The sequence below is a fragment of the Leptidea sinapis genome, chromosome 11 (genome assembly GCF_905404315.1).
Source record: "Leptidea sinapis chromosome 11, ilLepSina1.1, whole genome shotgun sequence".
NCBI classification, from domain to species: Eukaryota; Metazoa; Arthropoda; class Insecta; order Lepidoptera; family Pieridae; genus Leptidea; species Leptidea sinapis.
Window position 1 is genome coordinate 11,183,374 of NC_066275.1, and position 21,949 is coordinate 11,205,322.

At 32.5% G+C, this 21,949-nt stretch overlaps 1 protein-coding gene across 2 annotated transcripts in view; it reads left to right on the forward strand.

The window, feature by feature from the left end:
* Positions 1-21,949, forward strand: part of LOC126966854 (lachesin-like) — a 65,335-nt gene that overhangs the window by 17,641 nt on the left and 25,745 nt on the right. For both annotated transcript variants that reach the window (XM_050811119.1, XM_050811120.1), the window contains exons 3-6: positions 1,569-1,672; positions 8,468-8,675; positions 12,708-12,863; positions 18,801-18,929. In XM_050811119.1, coding sequence (XP_050667076.1) covers positions 1,569-1,672; positions 8,468-8,675; positions 12,708-12,863; positions 18,801-18,929 — 597 coding nt within the window. The remainder of the gene's footprint in view (positions 1-1,568; positions 1,673-8,467; positions 8,676-12,707; positions 12,864-18,800; positions 18,930-21,949) is intronic.

Genomic DNA, 21,949 nt, shown 5'->3' on the forward strand with positions numbered 1-21,949 from the left:
TTTTAAATGGCTACTATAAATAATTTTTGAGTTAAGTTTACGTTGCGAGCAAAGAGTGATACAAGGAAAGCGCTATTTGTCGATGTGGGTCGGTCACAAATCACGCACCCCTAGCAGACACCGCAGACACGGTGGCACCGACCGATTGTCGTGTTAGGTGGATAGCGTGCATATTACATGAGCGAGCGACTTTATTTTATTGCATTCAGCGTGACTTTTTATGGATTATAAAACAAGTGAACAAGGTGTAATTTATATTCTGAGTAAACAAATTTGGTTTAGATGTTAGATACTGTTATAAATATTCTTCCGCTTGGTCGGCAAGGTGAATCACTTTAACTAATTTACCCAGATGTTCATAATTTGCTGAATTTCGGTGACAATAATAATTTTGTAGTACCTACTTACTGTATATAATTAGTTTGTTATGTTTTAAATTGATAACCTTCATTTCTATGATTAAAAGACAAATAAAATTTGAAAACAAAAAGGTATAAACGACCCACGTCTCTCGCGTTCCGAGTCCTCTTCTGAGCTAACCGTTCGAGTGACGTATCGTCATAAAATCTTGTTTGCTTTGTTCAACTCTCAGGTTGTGGCTTCATCTACAGGATCTACGTTATAGTTGATAACAAGAGCGACATTTCAAGTCAATTTCCTAATATGCAAATATTGGGGTTGAGCATCGTTCATAAAATTTTGTTTTCAAATTTTATTTGTGTAAGTGATTAGGATATTTGATCCTTTAACGTAAAGGTGGAAGATCTTCGTTATTTTCATTAATATAATAATAATTTAATTCCAATCCTGTAGTATTCATTTGATAGAAACTATGGAGAAATGTTATAAGAATATAGTTGCTTTACAAAATCTTTGGGTTCATCAGATCGTATCAATGTTTCAGTACGACATGAAAAAATGTCGGATTTTAAAATACAATTAGTTTCGAAAACACAAACACTATCAAAAAAAAATTGAATTTAATTAGTATTTTCTTAACTTTAACTAATAAATTTTCAAAAAACAAAGATTATGGATTTTTTTAAAACAATATTATTGTCATATAATAAATAAATAAATTGTATGCTGAGTAGCAAACCTTTTAGGGACATAACACTGCAAACACCACCTTATTATGTTGATATAGAATAAGCCTTACTTTAGTTTTTAATGTATGTTAGTTTTAATTACATTAGGCATATTATAGTAATTTTAAGATAAGTTTTTTCATTTTATTTGTTATTATATTTTGTAAATGTTCACGTGTATTTGTAGTGTTTGTTCCAAATAAAGATATACTTACTTACTTACTTACTAATCAAAATATTATTGTTATAGTAGTAGCAATGGCATCGAACTAAAATGGTCATCAAAAATAATATTATCGTTGATAAAATCGCTTTCTCTTGTATTAAAGTCTTATAAGTGTCTTATTAGTATAAGTGTCTTAGTGTAGAAACACTCCGTCTATAAAGTTATTCCATTAGGTCTTTTATTGTGAGTAGGTAAACATGTTTACCTCGCCCTATCCATCTCAGATGAGATTGTAATGAATATATTTTTTGCAGAGTCAATGTATCCAAGATTCGCTGAGCCAATACCAAACGTGACGGTCACAGTGGGGAGAGATGCCTTATTGGCCTGTGTTGTAGATAACTTAAGAGGATTCAAGGTAAGTTTCAACTTGGCTTAGATATTTTTTTATGAAAATAAGGGACAAGACGAGCAGGACGTCCAGCTGATGGTAATTGATACGCCCTGCCCATTACAATGCAGTGCCGCTCAGGATTCTTGAAACCCCCAAAAATTCTGAGCGGCATTACAACTGCGCTCGTCACCATGAGACAATATGTTAAGTCTCATTTTCCCAGTAATTTCACTAGCTATGGCACCCTTCAGACCGAAACACAGTAATGCTTACACATTACTGCTTCACGACAGAAATAGGCGCCGTTGTGGTACCCATAATCTAGCCGGCATCCTGTGCAAAGGAGCCTCCCACTGGTACATAATTATACAATATGGCTTATGTTCTTATTTAAGGGGAAGATACTACTATAGTTATCATTTTAGTTTTATAAAAGCACAAGCTATTAATAAGTTATATAAAACTAGCGAACCTGACAGACATTCTCCTGTAAACAAGTATTAAGTTTGAAAAATCAGTCCAGCCGTTAGAAGGAGTTCACTAACATGTGAAGGAGTATTATATATTGACTGAATTGAGACTCTAAACCATTCTCAAATTCACTGGAACACACAAAAAAATAATCAAAACCGGTCCAAACACACACAAAAAATCATTCAAATCGGTCCAGCCGTTTAGGTGCAGTTCACATGATAAAATTATTATTATTACCCTTCCTACTGAGCTAGAGGTCCCGTGTTTGAATCCCAGTAGGTGCAAACATTTAAAATATGATAAATACGGATGTTTGTTTCCGAGTCATGGATGTTTATATGTATTTATGTATATTGAAGTAAGTATAGTACAGGCTATGCCTTATTTGTGGTAAGATATTTTGTTTAAAAGTGTATTTATATATTATTATAAATTACTAACTCATCCAACAAACGATGTATTGCCATATAAAAAAAAATAAAAAAAAATTAATTAATAATTTTTTGGGGTATAAAAATAAATGCAACCCATTCTCAGACCTACCAAATACATCGTACTACTTGCAACCCTATACCGGATTTGTGAATGAAACAGAATAATATAAAAATCACGATACAAAAATAGTTATAGATCGTTGAAGAGTGAAAATTTGAAGTTGTATGTATTTTACAATGCTGAGTCATAATAAAATAAAAAAATAATGTAATTATTTAGGGGTATGAAAAGTAGATGTTGGGTGATTCTCAGACCTACCCGATATGCACACAAAAAATCATACAATCGTCGAGGAGTTTGGTAACAAACACTGCGACACGATCGAATTTTATATATTATATTATATTATTATTTAAGAAAGATTTTTAAAAAGAAGGAAAACATAAAATATTTAAAGTCTATGCTTACATAAAAATCACGATAAATCGTATTATAAAACATATTATATTGAGATCAGATTTTAGTTATAATAATTTGTAAAATGTTAATTTTATTTTATATCAAGAAAAATGTGTTACGTCACCTTTTGTTACATCACATAGTAGGGTTCGCAATGGTATATTTCTTCTACATGTCTGTCGAAGTGGATTCTTTATTCAAATCAATAGGAATAAGTGATTATTATGTCATGCTAAGTAAAAGAATGTAAAATTTAAATATCTTATATCTTTAAACGAGAAATTCTTGTATATATATAATCTGAATCTCGGAAACGGCTCCAACGATTTTCATGAAATTTAGTATACAGGCGGTTTCGGTGGCGACAAATTGATCTAGCTAGGTTCAATTTAAAAAAATGTAGTTTTATCCGTGTTCTCATGAGAAACAGCTGCAATAACATCAAATACAAATACAGAGGTTAAATTTGCCACTATATTCAAGACTATAATAGCTCAGGTGATCCGGAAAGCAGAAGACCCCGGTTCGAATCCAGATGTCCTATTAGTTTTGTTCAAGTTTTGTACCTTCTTAAAAATCAAGCAAGGCTCGGTGGTCTGGATATTAAGTTACTAATGCAAAATTATTATCATAATTATTTAAAGCTGTTTATTAGTTAATCAGAAATATGTCGCATTTATTTTATGATGCAATTATTGAACATACTTCACTTTTTCACATTTAATGTAACTCTATGGGAACTCAACGATTTTAAGCTTTTCTCATTAAGACCTTTCCAATGATATGTTATGGGGTCTGTTTCTATTGTGGTTGCCGAAGAATAAAGATTTCAACGTCTTTGTATTTTATATAATACCTATATATCCTAGCAGACCCGACAGTCGTCCTGTACACACATGTTAAATTTGAAAAATCGGTCCAGACGTGAAGAGATCACTAACATACGCAGGAGTATACAGGATGTCCCAAAGTTATGGGACATGAAGGGAAAGTATCTTTAATATCGAAGATTGGCTATGTTACTGAAAGAAGACTTTATGTTATTTTTAAAAGTTAGTAATTCTGCATTCAAAGATTTTCTAAGAATTACTTGCCCCGTCTGGGAATCGAACCGACTTAAATGTAAAAAAAACACCCCTACTCTTATGATGCCAATCGAAAGAGTGGCCAAAAACTAATAACTCTTCTTAAGTAACATAGTATTTTAAAAGAAAGTAGTCAATTAAGTGGGTATTTTTTTGTAAATTAATTAATTAAATGCTCAAAATGTGATCTCACTTGTCTTACGCAAATCGCCAATCTTTTAATGAGTCCGCTGCCTGTTGATTTTCTTATCATTTTATGGTGAATACTCGATATGATATGGCACAATTCTGTTTGTAACTTGCCCACGTTCTCGTATCGCTTTTTGTATAGCATATCTTTCACATATCCCCAAAAGAAGAAATATAATGGTGTAAGTTCCGGGGATCTGGCCGGCCATCTAATCGGTCCATTCGTACCAATCCGTAGGAAATCCGTATACGTAGGAAAACATTAATTTAACGTTGTTCCTTTCTTTTAAAATACTATGTTACTCAAGACAAGTTTTTAGTTTTTTTTTACATTTAAAAATAACATAAAGTCTTCTTTCAGTAAAATAGCCTATCGTCGATATTTAAGGTACTTTCCCTTCATGTCCCATAACTTTGGGACAACCTGTATATAGTCTGTATTGAGATCTAAAAAATTATCAAAATCGATCCAGCCATTTAGGAGGTAGTTCAACTGTGAATCTAAACCATCCTCGAATACACTTGGACATACACAGAATAATTCATTCAAATCGGTCCAGCTGTTTAGGAGGTGTTCACATTCAACACAAGTACAGAAGAATTATATATATATATAATTCTTTATATGTATCTTTATATATATATATATATATATATAAAGATACTAGTGGACCCGACAGACGTTGTCCTGTACACACGTCTTAAATTTGAAAAATCGGTCCAGCCGTTAGGAGGAGTTCACTAACATACACATGAGCAGTAGAATTATATTATGTGGACGGAATTGAGAATCTAAACCAATCTCAAATTCACTGGAACACACAAAAAAATCATCAAAATCGGTCCAGACGCTTAGAAGGTAGTTCAATTGTGAATCTAAGCCATTCTCGAATCCACCTGAAAACACAGAAAGTTTCATTAAAATCGGTCCAGCCGTTTAGGATGAGTTCAGTCACAACAGACGCACAAAAGAAATATGTATAGTAAGACTAGCTGACCCAGCAAACGTTGTATTGCCGATATTAAAATCGCGATACAAAAGTAACTGTTGATCGTAGATGGGTGAAAATTTGAAGTTGTATGTATTTTTTAATGCTGACTCATAATCAAACAAATTTAAATAAAAATATAAAAAAAATTAAAAACAAAAATTGGCGTGGACCACCCTTAACATTTAGGGGGATGAAACATAGATAAATAGATGTTGTCCGATTCTCAGACCTACCCAATATGCACTCAAAATTTCATGAGAATCGAGAAGAAGGGAAGAAGTTTAACTACAAACACCGCGACATAGATAGATAGATATATAGATAACTTAAATAACAATATTTGTTGTAAAAACTCAACGGAAACACTACTTTTTGTGAATTAAGCTTAATATCACCCTTCTGTTTTAATTATAAATATAAAAATTATTTAAGTGTATCTACTTAAAAGCATGGATAGAATAATGAATGCAGTGCTCGACGAAACGTTTTAAACTTATCTGCTTAAAATGTGTTTTATTTAAGTGTATCCTAATTAAGATTCGAGAATACTGGACAGTCATATTAAAAGAAATTTATTGCTAGAAATGTATAAAAAATATTTTATTAATTAAAGTTAATTCATTTGTAATTGTTTTTAGTTTTATTATGAGCATTTGATAGTACTAATCTTAATATATATAAATTACGTGACACGTTGTTTGTCCACGATGGACTTCTAAACTAATGAACGGATTTAAATGGGAATTATTTCATGGAGTGCAGTTAGGTCCAACTTGAACCATAATTATTTTTATTACCAATATTTGTTTTGTATAGACATATTTTCTGTGAGAGAATTTATTGACGCACAGGTTGGCAGTTCTGCTGTGAAACAATTTACTTATAACAACAAGGAGCATACGTTATGAAATAATTCTTGATGTTATGAAATATTATTGACAAATACATAAAAAACAGTATTTTATTTATTATGTACAGTACAACGTCTGTCAGGTCAGCTAGTTTATTATATGTCTAAATGTTAGAATGGCCTTTAGCGGGAAATAAAAATACCATCCTGATTACGTGGATGTGTGGTGGAACTTTCTTCCACGTACAATAAAACTGTGGAATGAGCCTCCTTGTGCGGTGTTCCCGGGACGATAAGTCATGGGTAGCTTCATAAAAGAGCGCGTGTATCTTTCTTAAAGGCCAGCAACGCTCCTGTGATTCCTCTGGTGTTGTAAGATAATGTGGGCAGCGGTGATCACTTAACACCAGGTGACCCGTACGCTTGTTTCTCCTTCATTTAGTATAAAAAATGCATACTTCTTGGAGTCTTTCTTTTATTGTTGCAATTGTCTTAATCCTTTTATGATATTCCGAGTGTGGGGAGGTACTTCTGCACACAAAACCAGATTTTTACTCAATTACTGACCATGGGACGCGGTCATACCTTCAGTTGCTCGTATGAATTCTTGTTTATCCTCATCTTCCATAGTAAAAATTAAAAAAAGAAGTTCGTGTGTAAAAAAAGTATACACACACTTTTTCTTGTACGCACGCACGAAGTTACGATTTACGATTTAAGAACTTTATTTCTCAGAAGAATATTACAATATTCACTTATAGAGAAAATATAATATTCTTATTACTCTATAATATGTGAGCAGTGAGAATTTAACAATATCTATAATATATCGATTATTTTTTCATGTTTAACTATAAGATTATATAATATATTGAAGGATTGGCGAATAGGCTTAGTTCTGCAGCATATGCGGTTAAGAAAATTAGACGGTTAACTGACAAAGATACGGCGAGATTAGTATACTTTAGTTATTTTCATAGTATTATGTCCTATGGTATATTGGTATGGGGCAGTGCGGCCGATATTAATACCATCTTTGTGCTGCAGAAGAGGGCTATTCGCGCGATTTATAACCTAGGTCCTAGAGAATAATTAAGAGAAAAATTTAAAGAAATAAACATTTTGACTGTTGCTTCTCAATACATTTTTGATAATGTTCTGTATGTTCATAAGCACATTGAGGAATTCTCTAGAAACTGTGACATTCATAATGTTAACACGAGGAACAAACATAAACTTGTTATGCCTACTACTCGGTTGGGTCGAGTTAGTTAGTCTTTTGTTGGGCGATGTATATCCTTCTACAATATGATCCCAGAAAATGTACAAAACAAATGTGTTACGAAATTTAAAATAATTGTTAAAAAACGTTTGTGTGGGAAAGGTTATTCTAGCATAAACGATTTTCTTAATGACACCACGGACTGGGAATAAAGCGAACACCCTCAGGCTCTTTAATTATAAATGTTTATTGTACGATATCAAATTGTAATCCATATTTTATTAAAAAAAAAGCCCGCTGAGTTTCTTGCGCCCATTCTTCTCAGGTCTGAGGCAGTCTCTTTTGAATGGGTGGTAGTTTCTGACGTTCAATAAGTGATTTTAAATCCTATTTTGAATGAAAATATTTGAATTTGAATTTGAAGTATTAACAAAGTAATTAAAGTGGAAAAAAACAGTAAACACACACTAGATGAAACACCTCAAAAGAAATAACTATACAAATTATAATCTAAAGAACATTCATAAGTACCTAATTTACCTACACTACACTAATGAATATCAACTAAAGACACAATACTGAATACAATAATACAAGAACTTTAGTGAATTACGCGATCGAGCGGCGAAATGCGCATGCGCAGACCTTCACTCGCAATTTGTAAATATTATAAAGCTGTGACTACACTGCAGCAACAATTATTCATTAATTTATTTTTAAATTATATTATAGATATTCTTCTTTGGCCTAATTATAATAATTTTTAACAACCAATGTAAGTATAATTATACCGCAAAATTTAGTTAAATGAGGTGTAACATTAAATTAGTTTTATACAATTATAGGTATTTTTTTAAATTCTCATTGATTGGTTGTGGTTCAGTAGACATATGAGTTATGTGGCTTCACAGCTGAAGTATTATACAAATGCTCTAGTTGACCAGCTAACGTCAAGGTGTCGTATTGTCGTTACGGTGTGCCCGCGCATTGTAAAAATTCACCCAGATAATTCCTTGAAGTTATGTATACCTGATTCAGTTGTGGGGGAAATTAATCTGCTTTATATAGATAGGTACTGTATATTTTAATTCTAAATAAAATTTTCTTCTACAGGTGGCGTGGGTTCGTATGGATACTCAGACAATCCTGAGTATACACCACAACATAATAACACAGAACCCTCGCATCAGCCTCTCGTACAACGACCACAGATCCTGGTACCTGCACATCAAGAACGTGCAGGAGGTGGACCGGGGATGGTACATGTGCCAGGTCAACACGGACCCCATGAGGTCCAGGAAGGGATACCTGCAAGTTGTTGGTAAGTATCATCATGTGAATATAAAATTACTGCAATAATCTAGACATTAAGGGAACGATAAATGGCCAGGACGACCTGTTATTGTAAATAAATCATGGTATTTGTTGGATGCAATTCCTAATTGTGACAGTAATCACGACCATCATGTTCACAAACCATCCTTACAAAAACAATAAGTTGAAGCTCTAAAGGTTAATGCATCCAATATACGATAATTTATATTTATACAGTTTATTCTTTATGACTTTTTATGAAATATTTGATTCTATTTAAACACGGTTCATATATTGCATGCAAACAACCTTACTAACTTATTAGTCATGTATTTTCCAGCGATTGTAAAATACTCTATGTGATTGAAAAGAGTGACCGCAGAAATTCTTGTATGTTCTTCTCACGAGCTCTACTTTTTCCGATCAGATGGTATCAGTAATTTAAAATTAATATTTATATCGACGATTTAAAAGCGCTTAGTTTAAGCCTAATTGAATAAAGCTCATGTGACTTTGACTACTTGATTCAGTTTTTTGGAGAAGCTTAAAATCTACGGGGTTAACGTTGACCTTTAATACCTAAATATTCATAATGCAAACAATTCCATCAACCAACTAAGGTGAGTGGGCACGGCATACTGAATACTCATTGGTCAGGCAATAATGAAAATAAATGTAAATTAATTAATTTCGCAAGTAAAACTTTACTACACATTCAAACAAAATAAGATAATATAATAATGAAAAAAAATATTACCTTAATGTTAAATACAAAAAAAGCAAAACTATATAATCTATTTGGCAGTGGTATTCCAAAACTAGAGAATATTCAGTTACAATTGTGTCCATACTTGAGCACTATACTGATTTTCAGTGACCCCAACTTACATTTAGGAGTAAAAATATAAATAATTGTCGCATCGCTTAAATACTTATTATAATAAGTTGATATTTAAAAAATGTATCTAAAATAAACAATATATTATGCAGAATCGCTTCTGGATATTTTTATCAGTGTTCCTAAGGTGGAGTCTGAAAGCGTTCGCCATTTATCAGGCGTCTATGAGTATTAGGGTCGATGCCGTTAGGTTAAGAGCACCAGAAACGTTCACTTAAGCGTGTAGCCTTCGTGTAGCATAATGCGGAGCAAACCTGACCACACCTAATTACATAGCATCGTATGTCTCAAGATGATTAGCTGAATACAGAGCTGCATAGGATTATCAAAGAATCTAATACTGCGTTTTATTCCTGCCTTTGGGATTTGATTTGGGATATATAAAGGCTTGAAATATTTGTTGTGTCTATATTACTTTTAAGGTAGTAAATCCCTACTAAATTTGAATCAGCTTAAGATCTTTCCCGAGTACCTGAGTTTTCTATGTTGACCATCTATATGTCTATTATTTACTAGTTACTTACTTTTATCCAAACCATTTAAAAAGCCTTTATCATTCATGATTCTTTATAAAACTCTAATAAGACCATATCTTGAATATGCATCTGTGATTTGGAATCCTTATTACTCTATTAATAGAAATAATTCAGAAAAAGTTTTTGCGTGCTATACATTTTCGACTAAATAAAAGTAGATTAAGTTCTCATGAACTATTAAAACATTACAATTTTAGAACATTATCTGACAGGAGACTAGTATTAGACATGACTGCGTTATATAAAATCATTCGTAATTTGCTCAACACACCAGAACTATTGCAATATATTAATTTTAGAATACCTACACTTGGTACTAGATCGTAAGAACCATTCATATTTAATAGATGTCGCACAAATGCAGGTTTCCGCGCTCCAATTAAAAGACTTATGAATTCATTCAATAAAAACTTTGTCTCTGTTGATATTGATATAGATTTTAATATAATTAATTTAGCACAATTTAAATATGTAATAAACAAGAGAATTACTGCAATACATGATCTAAAATGAAGCTCATAAATTCTGTAACATTAGTCTTTTTTTATGTTCTTCATTTATGTCTAAACTTTAAGTCTTAGTGAGAAATTTCTAAGGAACAATTGTTTTAGAATTACATATTATAAGCCACTTATTTGTACCTAGATTTTAGATAATTGTTCTGTTTTTTTCTACAAATAAATAAAATAAATAAATAAAATAAAAATTTAATAGTTTACAGTTCTTTGCACAAAAACAGTAAATGACTCTTGATGTAAAAACTTTCCTTTGACGGCAAGTACTTTATTGAATGAGACTTTACACCTTAGAAACACCCCACAATGAAGTTAATTCCACAGCTTTGTAGAACGTGGAAGAATATTCTGGAAATTTCTGGAATCTGTGTCGTCGTATTTAAATACTACTATGCATTATTGTGAAAGATTTCTTTATGTACCGAACCAAACATGTTAAAACAAAAACTCTTTTATTCTCTGTAACTCACTTCTAAAGTTTCTTTCGTGTTATAATAAATACTCTAACCTCATTTTTACCGTAACAAAGATCCTATTATTCCATAGGTACTACGATAATTACATACGAAAGTTCGAAAACGTTTTGTCATAGAGACATTAAACTTCTGTAGTAGACGGAACACTTATTAATTAGTTTAATGTAGCATCGCTAATGTCAGCAACGTAATTAGTTGAAGGAAGCTTCGAGAACTACTTGGGAAATATTGAGTATGGCTACTCAAAGAAGCCTGCTTTTAATTCACATTATGAAAGGAGGAGTGGTAGGCTCCTTTGCACCGGATTCCGGCTAGAATATGGGTACCATAACGGTACCTATTTTCGGTCTATTTATTACTGTTTCAGTCTGAAAAGGCGCCCAGCCAGTGAAATTTCTGGGCAAATGGGACTTGACATCTTATGTCTCAAGGTGACGAGCGCAGTTGTAGTGCTGCGGGTTTTTCAATAATCTTGAGCTGCACTGCATTGTATATGGTCATACAAATTGCGAGTGTAAGACGCGTTGTAACGCAAACTAAACTTATATTCCTGGCCTGTTTTTATCGATTGTCTAACACCAAGAGACTATCTATATGCATAAATTATCTAAGATTTAAGGCAAGACAATTAAAAAACAAAGCTTAATAACTTACACAAGTTAGTCAATGGCTTAAGTAATTTTGTGCATCACTACATTGTATAAAATATAATGTAAAATTCTGAAACTGTAAAGATGGATTTAAAAAGTGACAATGAGTTTTTTGCGACTTCTTCTCACTAAAACTCAACTTTTCCAAAGTGGCGGTAAAATCTTTGAATTTTATCTTTCTTACGATACGCAACCCATGCTAATCATTTTTTATTTACTTCTAGAAAAGAAAAAAAATGCGATTTATTTATGAATCTGTAGACATTAATATTTAGATTAAAATTACGCACCACACAACGGAACATTTAGTATACTAGTACAAATTATAAAACTATGGTATAGTTGTATGAAAATATATTATGCATTTTTAATAATTGATTCAAGCAAAACAACGCTTATAACTTATCAATACCAAAAAAAATGTTTAGTAAATAAAGTTCTTTACTAAACAACTTATTATTCGTACACCGCTTGAGAACATTCGAGATTAATCCTTACTTCTAAAAATAATATTGTATTAAATATATCTTTTTTTTTTATTATTATTGAACTAACAGCACATGAAAAGTAAACGAATTACAAATAGTTTGGACGAATGTATCTTTGGGAAAGAAATTTTTACTATAGCTACTAAGGGTATGGCCGACGACTCAATTCTGGGCATAGATAGGGTGAGTAATTGGGACATTAAAAAGGGTATACTTTGTACACTTATACGGAACTCTAAATTGCATGAATAAAGATCAATTTTGCTGTTGCACACGTCATACAGAAATAACATATCAAGTTAAGTGCGCTAGTCTTTTAATTGCATTAATTTATTTATCGTTTTCGTTACCCTTTCAAACTAAGTATAATGAAACCGAGTACCCCAAATTTACTTATAAACTTGTATCGCAGCCGATAATAATTAGGTACCCGACGGCAATCTATTATGGTATCATAATGAAGGTATCGCTTTCAGTACCACCATCAATCATTGACAACATGACGTCGACTGACATGGTGGTAAGGGAGGGATCGGACGTAACTCTCGTGTGTCGAGCGTCCGGCTATCCGGAACCCTACGTGATGTGGAGGAGGGAAGACGGACAGGATTTTAATTACAACGGCGAATCAGGTATTTATCATCTTATATTGTTTGCGTCTCATTTTGGGATGGACATATTTTTAATTGAAAAATAATCCGCCGATTAAACGGTTTTGTATACGTTTTCACAATTTTACGCTCATCGTATCTGTTATATCTATATATTATGTATCTCGTTTCAAGATGTGGTTTCAATATGTGATTTTGTAAAAATTTTAATTAATTTTATGATTTAATAAGAAATCGGGTTGCACTCCGGGAGTGCTGGCAGAAGTGAAAACATGAACATGAACGTTGTCCATTTTTGAATATTTTGGAATATTAGGAATAATTTTGCATGAATTGCTTATTTAACAGTAGAAAAGTAACTATCATTGAAGTAGTTAAATACAATATTCATTTATTGCGCTATCGTACACAAAAATAACAATTTATCTTATATATAAAATTCTCGTGTCACAATTCGTTCGTTCCCGTACTCCTCCGAAACGGCTTGACCGATTCTCATGAAATTTTGTGAGCATATTGAGTATGTCTGAGAATCGGCCAACATCTATTTTTCATACCCCTAAATGTTAAGGGTGGTCCACACTTTTATTTTTTTATTTTTTTTTTATATTTTTTTTAAATTTGTTTGATTATGAGTCAGCATTAAAAATACATACAACTTCAAATTTTCACCCATCTACGATCAACAGTTACTTTTGTATCGCGATTTTAATATCGGCAATACAACGTTTGCTGGGTCAGCTAGTATTGTTATATATTATTATTAAAAATTTAACGATTCAGAACTATTATAATTTATTACATTAAAAAGTTTATCTCTGAGAAAAGTCAACTTTCATTCATAATTTCAACGACTGCCTTACGAATTTTTAATGAGGCCACGTGTCCTGACGCGAGTTTATCATTTTAATCCCATCCCAAGAAAAGTGCTCAACGACGTTAAAGAAGTTTTCACTTCAAAAATGATTAACATTAAACAGTTTAAAGAATACTTAATCAGAAACTTTTAAGAAAAAGCTGATTTAACAATTAAATCTTATATCTTTAAACGAGCAATTCTTGTATATATATATAAATATATATGATCTGAATCTCGGAAACGGCTCCAACGATTTTCATAAAATTAAGTATGCAGGGGATTTCGGGGGTGATAAATCGATCTAGCTAGGTTTCAATTTAAAAAAATGGTTTTATCCATGTTTGAATGAGAAACAGCTACAATAACATTAGAATACAAAAGTAAATTTCGCCACTATATACAAGACTATTATAGCTCAGATGGGACATTGGGTGATCCGGAAAGCAGAAGACCCCGGTTCGAATCCAGATGTCTATTAGTTTTTTTTTTGTTCAAGTTTTGTACATTCTTCAAGGCTCGGTCGTCCGGATATTATTATTGAACAGATAAAAGTGAATGAGATAAAAGCAATGTTATTTACGTTTTAAGTTCTGCGTATTTATTTTTATTCTATTAAATATTTCTTGTGACTTCAAAAAGTGATCCAGTTATCCTATTTTAAGAAATGAACTATATTAATTTGATTATAGAGGTGAGTATACTTGATGTTTATTCAAATCTACTATTTTTTTTTTTGTGTTTGCCATATTTTTTTTAAGACAGCAAGGGACGAGACGAGCTGACGTTCAGCTGATGGTAATTGATACGCGCTGCCCATTACAATGCGGTGCCGCTCAGGATTCTTGAGAAAACGAAAATTTCTTAACGACACTACAATAATTGCGCTCGTCACCTTGAGACATAAGACGTTAAGTCTCATGTAAGTCAGCCTCTGCCCAGTAATTTCACTCGCTACGGCGCCCTTCAGACCGAAACACAATTGATAAAATTGGCATATTTAAATTACTTGTAATAATTCTGTACAATTTGTTATGTTTTTAAAGTGATAACTCTTTTCTCTTAGTTGTCACTTTAAAAACATAACATTGCAAGAGCGACATCTCAAGTCAATTTCCTAATATGAAAATATTGGGGTTGAGCAGTTTATCAACTGTAAAGTAGATCCTGTAGATGAAGCCACAACCTGAGAGGTCACCACCACGTCAATCGAACGTGTGGCTCAGTTGGAAAGAGCGCTCGCACGGAACGAGAGAGGTCGTGGGTTCGAGTCCCGCATCGTTCATAAAATTTTGTCTTCAATTTTTATTAGTGTAACAGTTCTGTAAAAATTGTGAAGTTATATTGACTTTTCTATATTATATAAAAAATAATACTTAGTTCAGTGAATTCTGGGTTGAAGTTTAAGTTAACATAACAATCAGTAAGACGTAACTTATATAAATAAATAATGTTATAAGTAATTATATTTTTATTTGATTAGATTTTGTTCTAACAAAAGGAGTAATAGGAGGTTCACAATAGTTCTATGGGCTGTATAAAAGTTAATACAATTTCCAGTACATGTAGGTACTACTCATCGTTCCCAAAGCGATAAACTCAAAACAACTTTTTAGTGTGCGAATTCCCCAGAGACCAAATTTAAAATACGGTTTTACCGGAGTAACTTTATTTATACTAATCATGCCGGCTAGACCGGTACCACAATGGCGCCTTTTTCTGCCGTGAAACAGAAATCTGAGCGTTTTTATGTTTCGGTGTGAAGGGCGCCGTAGCTAGTGAAGTTACTGAACAAATGAGACTTAACATCTTATGTCTCAAGGTGACGAGCGCAATTGTAGTACCGCTCAAAATTTTTAGGCTTTTCAAGAATCCTGAGAAATCCTGTCGCCCGGTATTGTAATCGGCAGCTCGTATCAATTACCTCATCAATTTTTATCTTAATAATCAATAATGACTTCAATATTTTATAACAAGTATGAACAAACCTAAATCATCTCTGTTCTATGATTGAAAATTATATAAAGATTGCGTAAGGATTTAGTATGTAAAGTAAGTCCTTAGTAAACTTCAATCTTCATAATGATAAATTGTATAAAATACAAGAATTTCGAAGCATTTACAACTTTAAATATGGTAAGACCCGACAGTATTACTTTAAATGAAAGATATTTCACTTTAGCTATAGTTTAAAAACTTGATTCTTAACTAGTGTAACGATATTATTGTGCTGACTATAATTATGAGTGCGTGATTTGTAATAATGTATTCTTCATATTAATAAAAAGCTCATCTGACCTTGTCCCGTCCAAGTTTATAAAAAAATAAGTTAACTTGGCTACAATTAACATCAGTATTCCAGTCCAGTTTTACATTCCAGAAGCATAGCATTGTATTTGTATTAATTTTTATAAATACGATAAAAAGAGGGACAGTAGGATCAGGAGGCTACATAGCATAGTCAAAATTTTGCGAAAATAGGCCTCAGTGAATCCGGACTATGTAGTTTTTGTCAAAAGGCCTACGATGACCGTAAACACAACATTCTGGGGAGCCTACCTTCCTCAAGAACCTATTTAAGAACCTTCCTTGTGCTTCCTGAGTATACTGCACCATAATACAGTAATAGAACAGAACCTTAACTTCATACTAGAGCGCTCAAATCGATGCACGCACACATACAGACACGGTCGCTAAGCTATCTTGGGAGGACAAAACTATTGAGTGTCACACCACACGCTGCCGAGACTGGTCACTGTCCGTGTTAAATTATCAGAGCATTAATATATTTTTGTATGTTTTTACCGTTCGTTGTCGTAGCCATGATTGGTGCGCAGAGTGTCGTGCTATCTGCACTTGAGTACTTAAGTATTCGTTATAAAGTTGAATATTGATTACTGATTAATACATCAAACAGACGGTCACTCAAAAATTCAATACGTTACGGTGGCCAGCATGGTCTCACCCGTGCTACAATAAGTACTGTTATTATCTACCTGTTGTATTTTATTATTTTTACAGTATACTATTAAATTATGTACTTATAAGTTAATATTCATTGTAGACGATAATATTATTTTTCTAACATCTCTGTGGTTCATGGCCATTATATATTAATATTAATTCTATTTTTCATTATAAATAAATAAAAAAATGTACCAACCCTAGTGCTCAGCCCAGACGTAGGTATACATTTTAAGGAGCCCGCTAAATTACGCAATTGTTCTATCACTTGTTTTGTGACTGCATCTCTTAAAGATCATACCTGGATAATGTGATTATTCAAGGGAATAATTCCTCTAAACTTTTCCCATCTATGTTATCCCAACGAGCATAGTTATTACTAGAGTATATATATGTCCAAGCAGATGTAGGGGACACAATAGATTTACAAATTTCAGTGCTACTTTCCCCAATAATAATAAATATCTGGACGACCGAGTCTTGCTCGGATTTTTATGAAGTTACAAAAAAAAACTAATAGGACATCTGGATTCGAACCGGGGTCTTCTGTTTTCCGGATCACCCAATGTCCCATCTGAACTATTATAGTATTGTATATGGTGGCGAAATCTACCATTGTATTCTAATGTTATTGTAGCAGTTTCTCATTAAAACACGGATAAAACTACATTTTTTTAAATTGAAACCTAGCTTGATCAATTTCTGGCCCCCGAAACTACCTATATACTAAATTTCATTAAAATCGTTGGAGCCGTTTCCGAGATTCAGATTATATATATACAAGAATAGCTCGCTTAAAGATATAAGATATATATATACAAGAATAGCCCGCTTAAAGATATTAGATAATATGATGACAATGACCTAGCACACGAGGTTACTGACATGTAGGATATTGAATCGACAATAATTTCCTTAAACAGTCTTATAGCAAAGAGCCTTGCCTATCATCTCAAGAGGCTCTCTCTTGATTAACTGGATAAAGGGTCAGTTACAGAAAGCAGCTGTTTTGGGAACGGCACACATCGTACGGAAGTTCCTCAGTCTGTCGCCCTAACCACCGGAATTGTCGTTAACCTACACCGGTGGGACTTTATTTTTTACACGCTTTTTATTAGCTCCACCTGTATGTATGTTTGTTTGTAACTGACTCATTTGGGCGCGATTTTACTGACTTTAAATGGCCAGATTTCGTTAAAACTTCGTAGATTTATCGAAGACCGATCGATGACAATACATTAATTTGAAAAAATTATTCCATTTTACAATTTGCAAAATAAGATTTTTGTTAATTTATATAATTTTCATCTATCGTCGATAAGACACGAATTGATGTTAATTTTAAATTTCTTTTCTATTTTTTAGTTCGGTTTTCTATAAAAAGCGTGTTGTATTTATTTATATTCATAATATTGTTTTTTATCAATATTGTTGCGTAGCAACCCTTCGAAGTATATGACGAGAGTTGTCAAACTTCAAGACATTGTTAATTTCAACAGCTCCGTCAGCAATACTCGTAGCTCAGCGGAAAAGTGTTTACTTTAGACGCAGTAGACCCGGTTCGAAACACCTACCAGTGTTTGGATTTTTTTGGGTTTTGTAAAGTTAAAGAAAATTTCTGGTAAGTTCAGGATCAAATCGAACAGAAAAAAAGGGATGGAAAATGTGTAAGCAGGATAAAAATAGTTAAAAGAATTTTCTAGTACAATTTAAATTTAAAGATGGAATGGGAGAATCATTTTGAAAATAGAACGGATCCGGGGGTATATAAGCCGTACTAAGCGTGGCCTACGGCAGTTCTAGTTCTGACTCGAAAGTGTAAAGAAGAAGAAGAAGAAAAGAAGAAGTAGTGAAAAGTGGAAGTGTTCTAAGAAGAAGAAGACAGAAGAGAAGTAGTGTTCGGTGCAGTGTGACGCGTTGAAGGTACGGCCGCCCACAAGAGGAACAGCGGCAGACCGGCGAAGTGCAAGTTCAGAAAAAGTGAACGCAAATAAAGACTCGTTCCTATAAGCGGAGTATTATTTCCAATCCCTGACCCACTCCCGTGTCAATATGTTACATATTTAAATATGAAATTGTAATAAAGAGTATAATAATAATACATGTATTTTACTTAGCCTTATTATATTTGTCAACAGTAAGCGTAGTCGACGGTGAAACTCTCACAGTAACAAAAGTGTCCCGTCTACACATGGGAGCGTATTTGTGTATAGCCTCTAATGGAGTCCCTCCGTCGATCAGCAAACGGATCATGGTGATGGTGCAATGTAAGTATTGATTATTAGCATATACATTCTGTACGGCAAATATTTTGTATGGCTTTTAAGCTTGGATCTAGGACGAGATACAAATTTGTGTTACTGTAAACTAGTCTTAATTGATTGCCAAAAGAAATATTTTTTAATTAATTTTTAATAAAATACAAATGTTACATTGAGGTTCCATAGCAATAGAACCCACTGAGGTTTGAACTATTACTAATTTAGTGTACACCAATAGGGCTACAACCACCAAATAATAAATACTTCACAATCGTTAGAATTAATAGTTTAAAACATATAATACTTTTAATTTTACAATTAATTAAAAAATCATAGTAAGTGATAATTCTGTACAAAGCAAGAGCTGGTTGATTAATTAACAAACTGTCAGTTTTTTATGGTGTTTTTATGGAAAAATAGCTGATGCCCGCGAATTCTGATGAATTACGCAGATGCGTAGATTAGGGGTTCTTAAAAATAATAAGCAAGTTTGGAATTAAAGATTATCTCATGTCCTATTCCAGTTCCGGTTCCCGTTTTCGCTCCCGTTCCCAGCATATTATATGAATCTTATTTCAAGGAACATTGATATGGCAAACTTAACCTACTTAAGCAAAAGCGTGGTGGGGTCTGCATTCTAGTCAGAGACTATATTGAGGCTGTAAAATTTGATGTCATGGATGAGCTATGTGTAGAATATTCTTTCGAATGTTGTGGTTTAAGAATACCAAAGCACAAATTAATTGTAATATGTCTATACAGGACGCCGAATTCGAACGTTGCTGAATTTTTGAATAAGCTTGATTTACTTTTACACAAATTAAGATATTGGGAGACCAGTAATATTGTGATTGTTGGTGATTTTAATATCGACACTCTAAAAAATACTAAAACGAATCTGGAGTTTACAAATTTATTGCGAAATTATAATTTTTTTAAACATATTAATGAACCTACTCGGCAAAAATCCTGTATTGACCTCTTTGTTAGTAATATAGAAAATGCCACAGGGGAGATTCGTCAGTTAGGCCTATCGGATCATGACACAGCACAATTCTTAGTAGTACCGACAAAAATAAATAATTCAACCCCGTCGTATAAGTTAATTTTCAAAAGAGATTTATGTAATCAAAACATAAACAAATTTAAGGACTGTATAAAAAGTCTTAACTGGATAGACGTGTATGATGCCCAGAAATTGGACGAATCTTTTGATGAATTTTACAATACATTAATCATATTTTATAAATTATGTTTTCCTCTTCTTAAGTATAAAATTAATGTTTCAAATTCAAAAATAAAATGGTTGTCCAGAGGTATAAAAAAATCATGTGCAACAAAAAGAAAATTAAGGTATCAATATTATAAGAATAAAATACCTACCAACAAAAACAAATTTAATAATTATTCAAAGATTCTGAACAAGTGTATAGACCTAGCTCAGAGAAGTAGTAACAAACAAATATATACTTTACTCGAAAAATAAATGCAAAGCGTCGTGGAATGTGATTAAAAATAAAACTAACTCTAATGTAGGAAGTATCGATGAAATTAAATATGAAAATAAAATTATAAATAATCCAACTCAGATTGCTACTATTTTTAATAATTATTTTATAAATACAGTCACACAAAGTCAAAGTCAAAATGTAAAAAATAAAAAACCTACATATAAATTAAAACATAACAATTCAAATATTTTCTTAATGCCAACTGATGAAATGAAGATAATAACCGTTATTAAGTCACTTAATAATTCAAATTCCACGGGCTGCGATGAAATAGCAACAAAGGTAATAAAGGAATGTGCAAAGGAACTAGCTCCAGTCCTAGCCTACTTAATAAATCTATCTTTTGAAGAAGGTACTTTACCATCAAATTTAAAAAAGGCAAAAGTAACACCTTTACTCAAAGCGGGTGATAAAAAGGATATTAACAACTATCGACCAATCACACTCATTCCTGTTATCTCAAAAATTTTTGAAAAGATACTGCACAAGCGATTAACATCTTTTTTAACTAAACATAATATCATTTTGGAGGAACAAAATGGTTTCCAAAAAGGAAAATCAACAACTTTAGCGTGTTTTTCGCTAATAAAAGAAATATCGGAATGCATGGATACAAAAATTCCAGTAACATCAGTATTTTTTGATATGAGCAAAGCTTTTGACAATGTTTGTCATGAAAAACTATTAGATAAATGCGCTCAATATGGTATTCGAGGTCTAGCAAATGACTGGCTTAAAAGTTATCTTTCAAACCGTACTCAATACGTTGAAATTGCTAAATTAAATAATAAACAAGAAGTAATACCTTATCGATCAGAACTTAGACTTAAAACAAAAGGTGTACCACAAGGAAGTATATTGGGTCCACTTCTATTCATAATCTACATAAACGACTTACCTAGCATTACTACTAATAACTGTACTCTTTTTGCTGATGACATCTCTATTGTAATTAAATGTAACAATGAATTGACATATGATATAGAAATTAATAAAACAATAAAGGACACAATTGAATGGCTTACTGAAAATAACCTGACTGTAAATATAAAAAAAACAATGTATATGCAGTATTATAATAAGGAAAAGATATTAATGTTAATTATCATAATGAGAATATTAAAGAAGCACAACTTGTCAATTTTCTTGGTATTTCTGTAGACAGCAACTTGTCCTTCAAGTCACATGTTGACAAAATTAGCAAAAAAATTAACCAACATGTATTTGTCCTCAAACGCGTATCAAAAACAATAGGTGAAAAAACAGCGCTAATGGCATATCATGCATTCGTGGTTTCAGCTTTAAGATATGGATTGGTCATATGGGGCAACTCGGTGAGCATAGGGCATTTATTTATTGGACAGAAGAAGTGTATCAGGGCGGTTTGTGGAGCCGGCCCCCTAGATTCTTGTCGACCGCTATTTAAAAAATTGAAAATTCTATCGCTGCCATGCCTATACATTTATGAAATAAGCCCATTTGTTCAAAAACATATGTGTGATTTCTATACAAAAA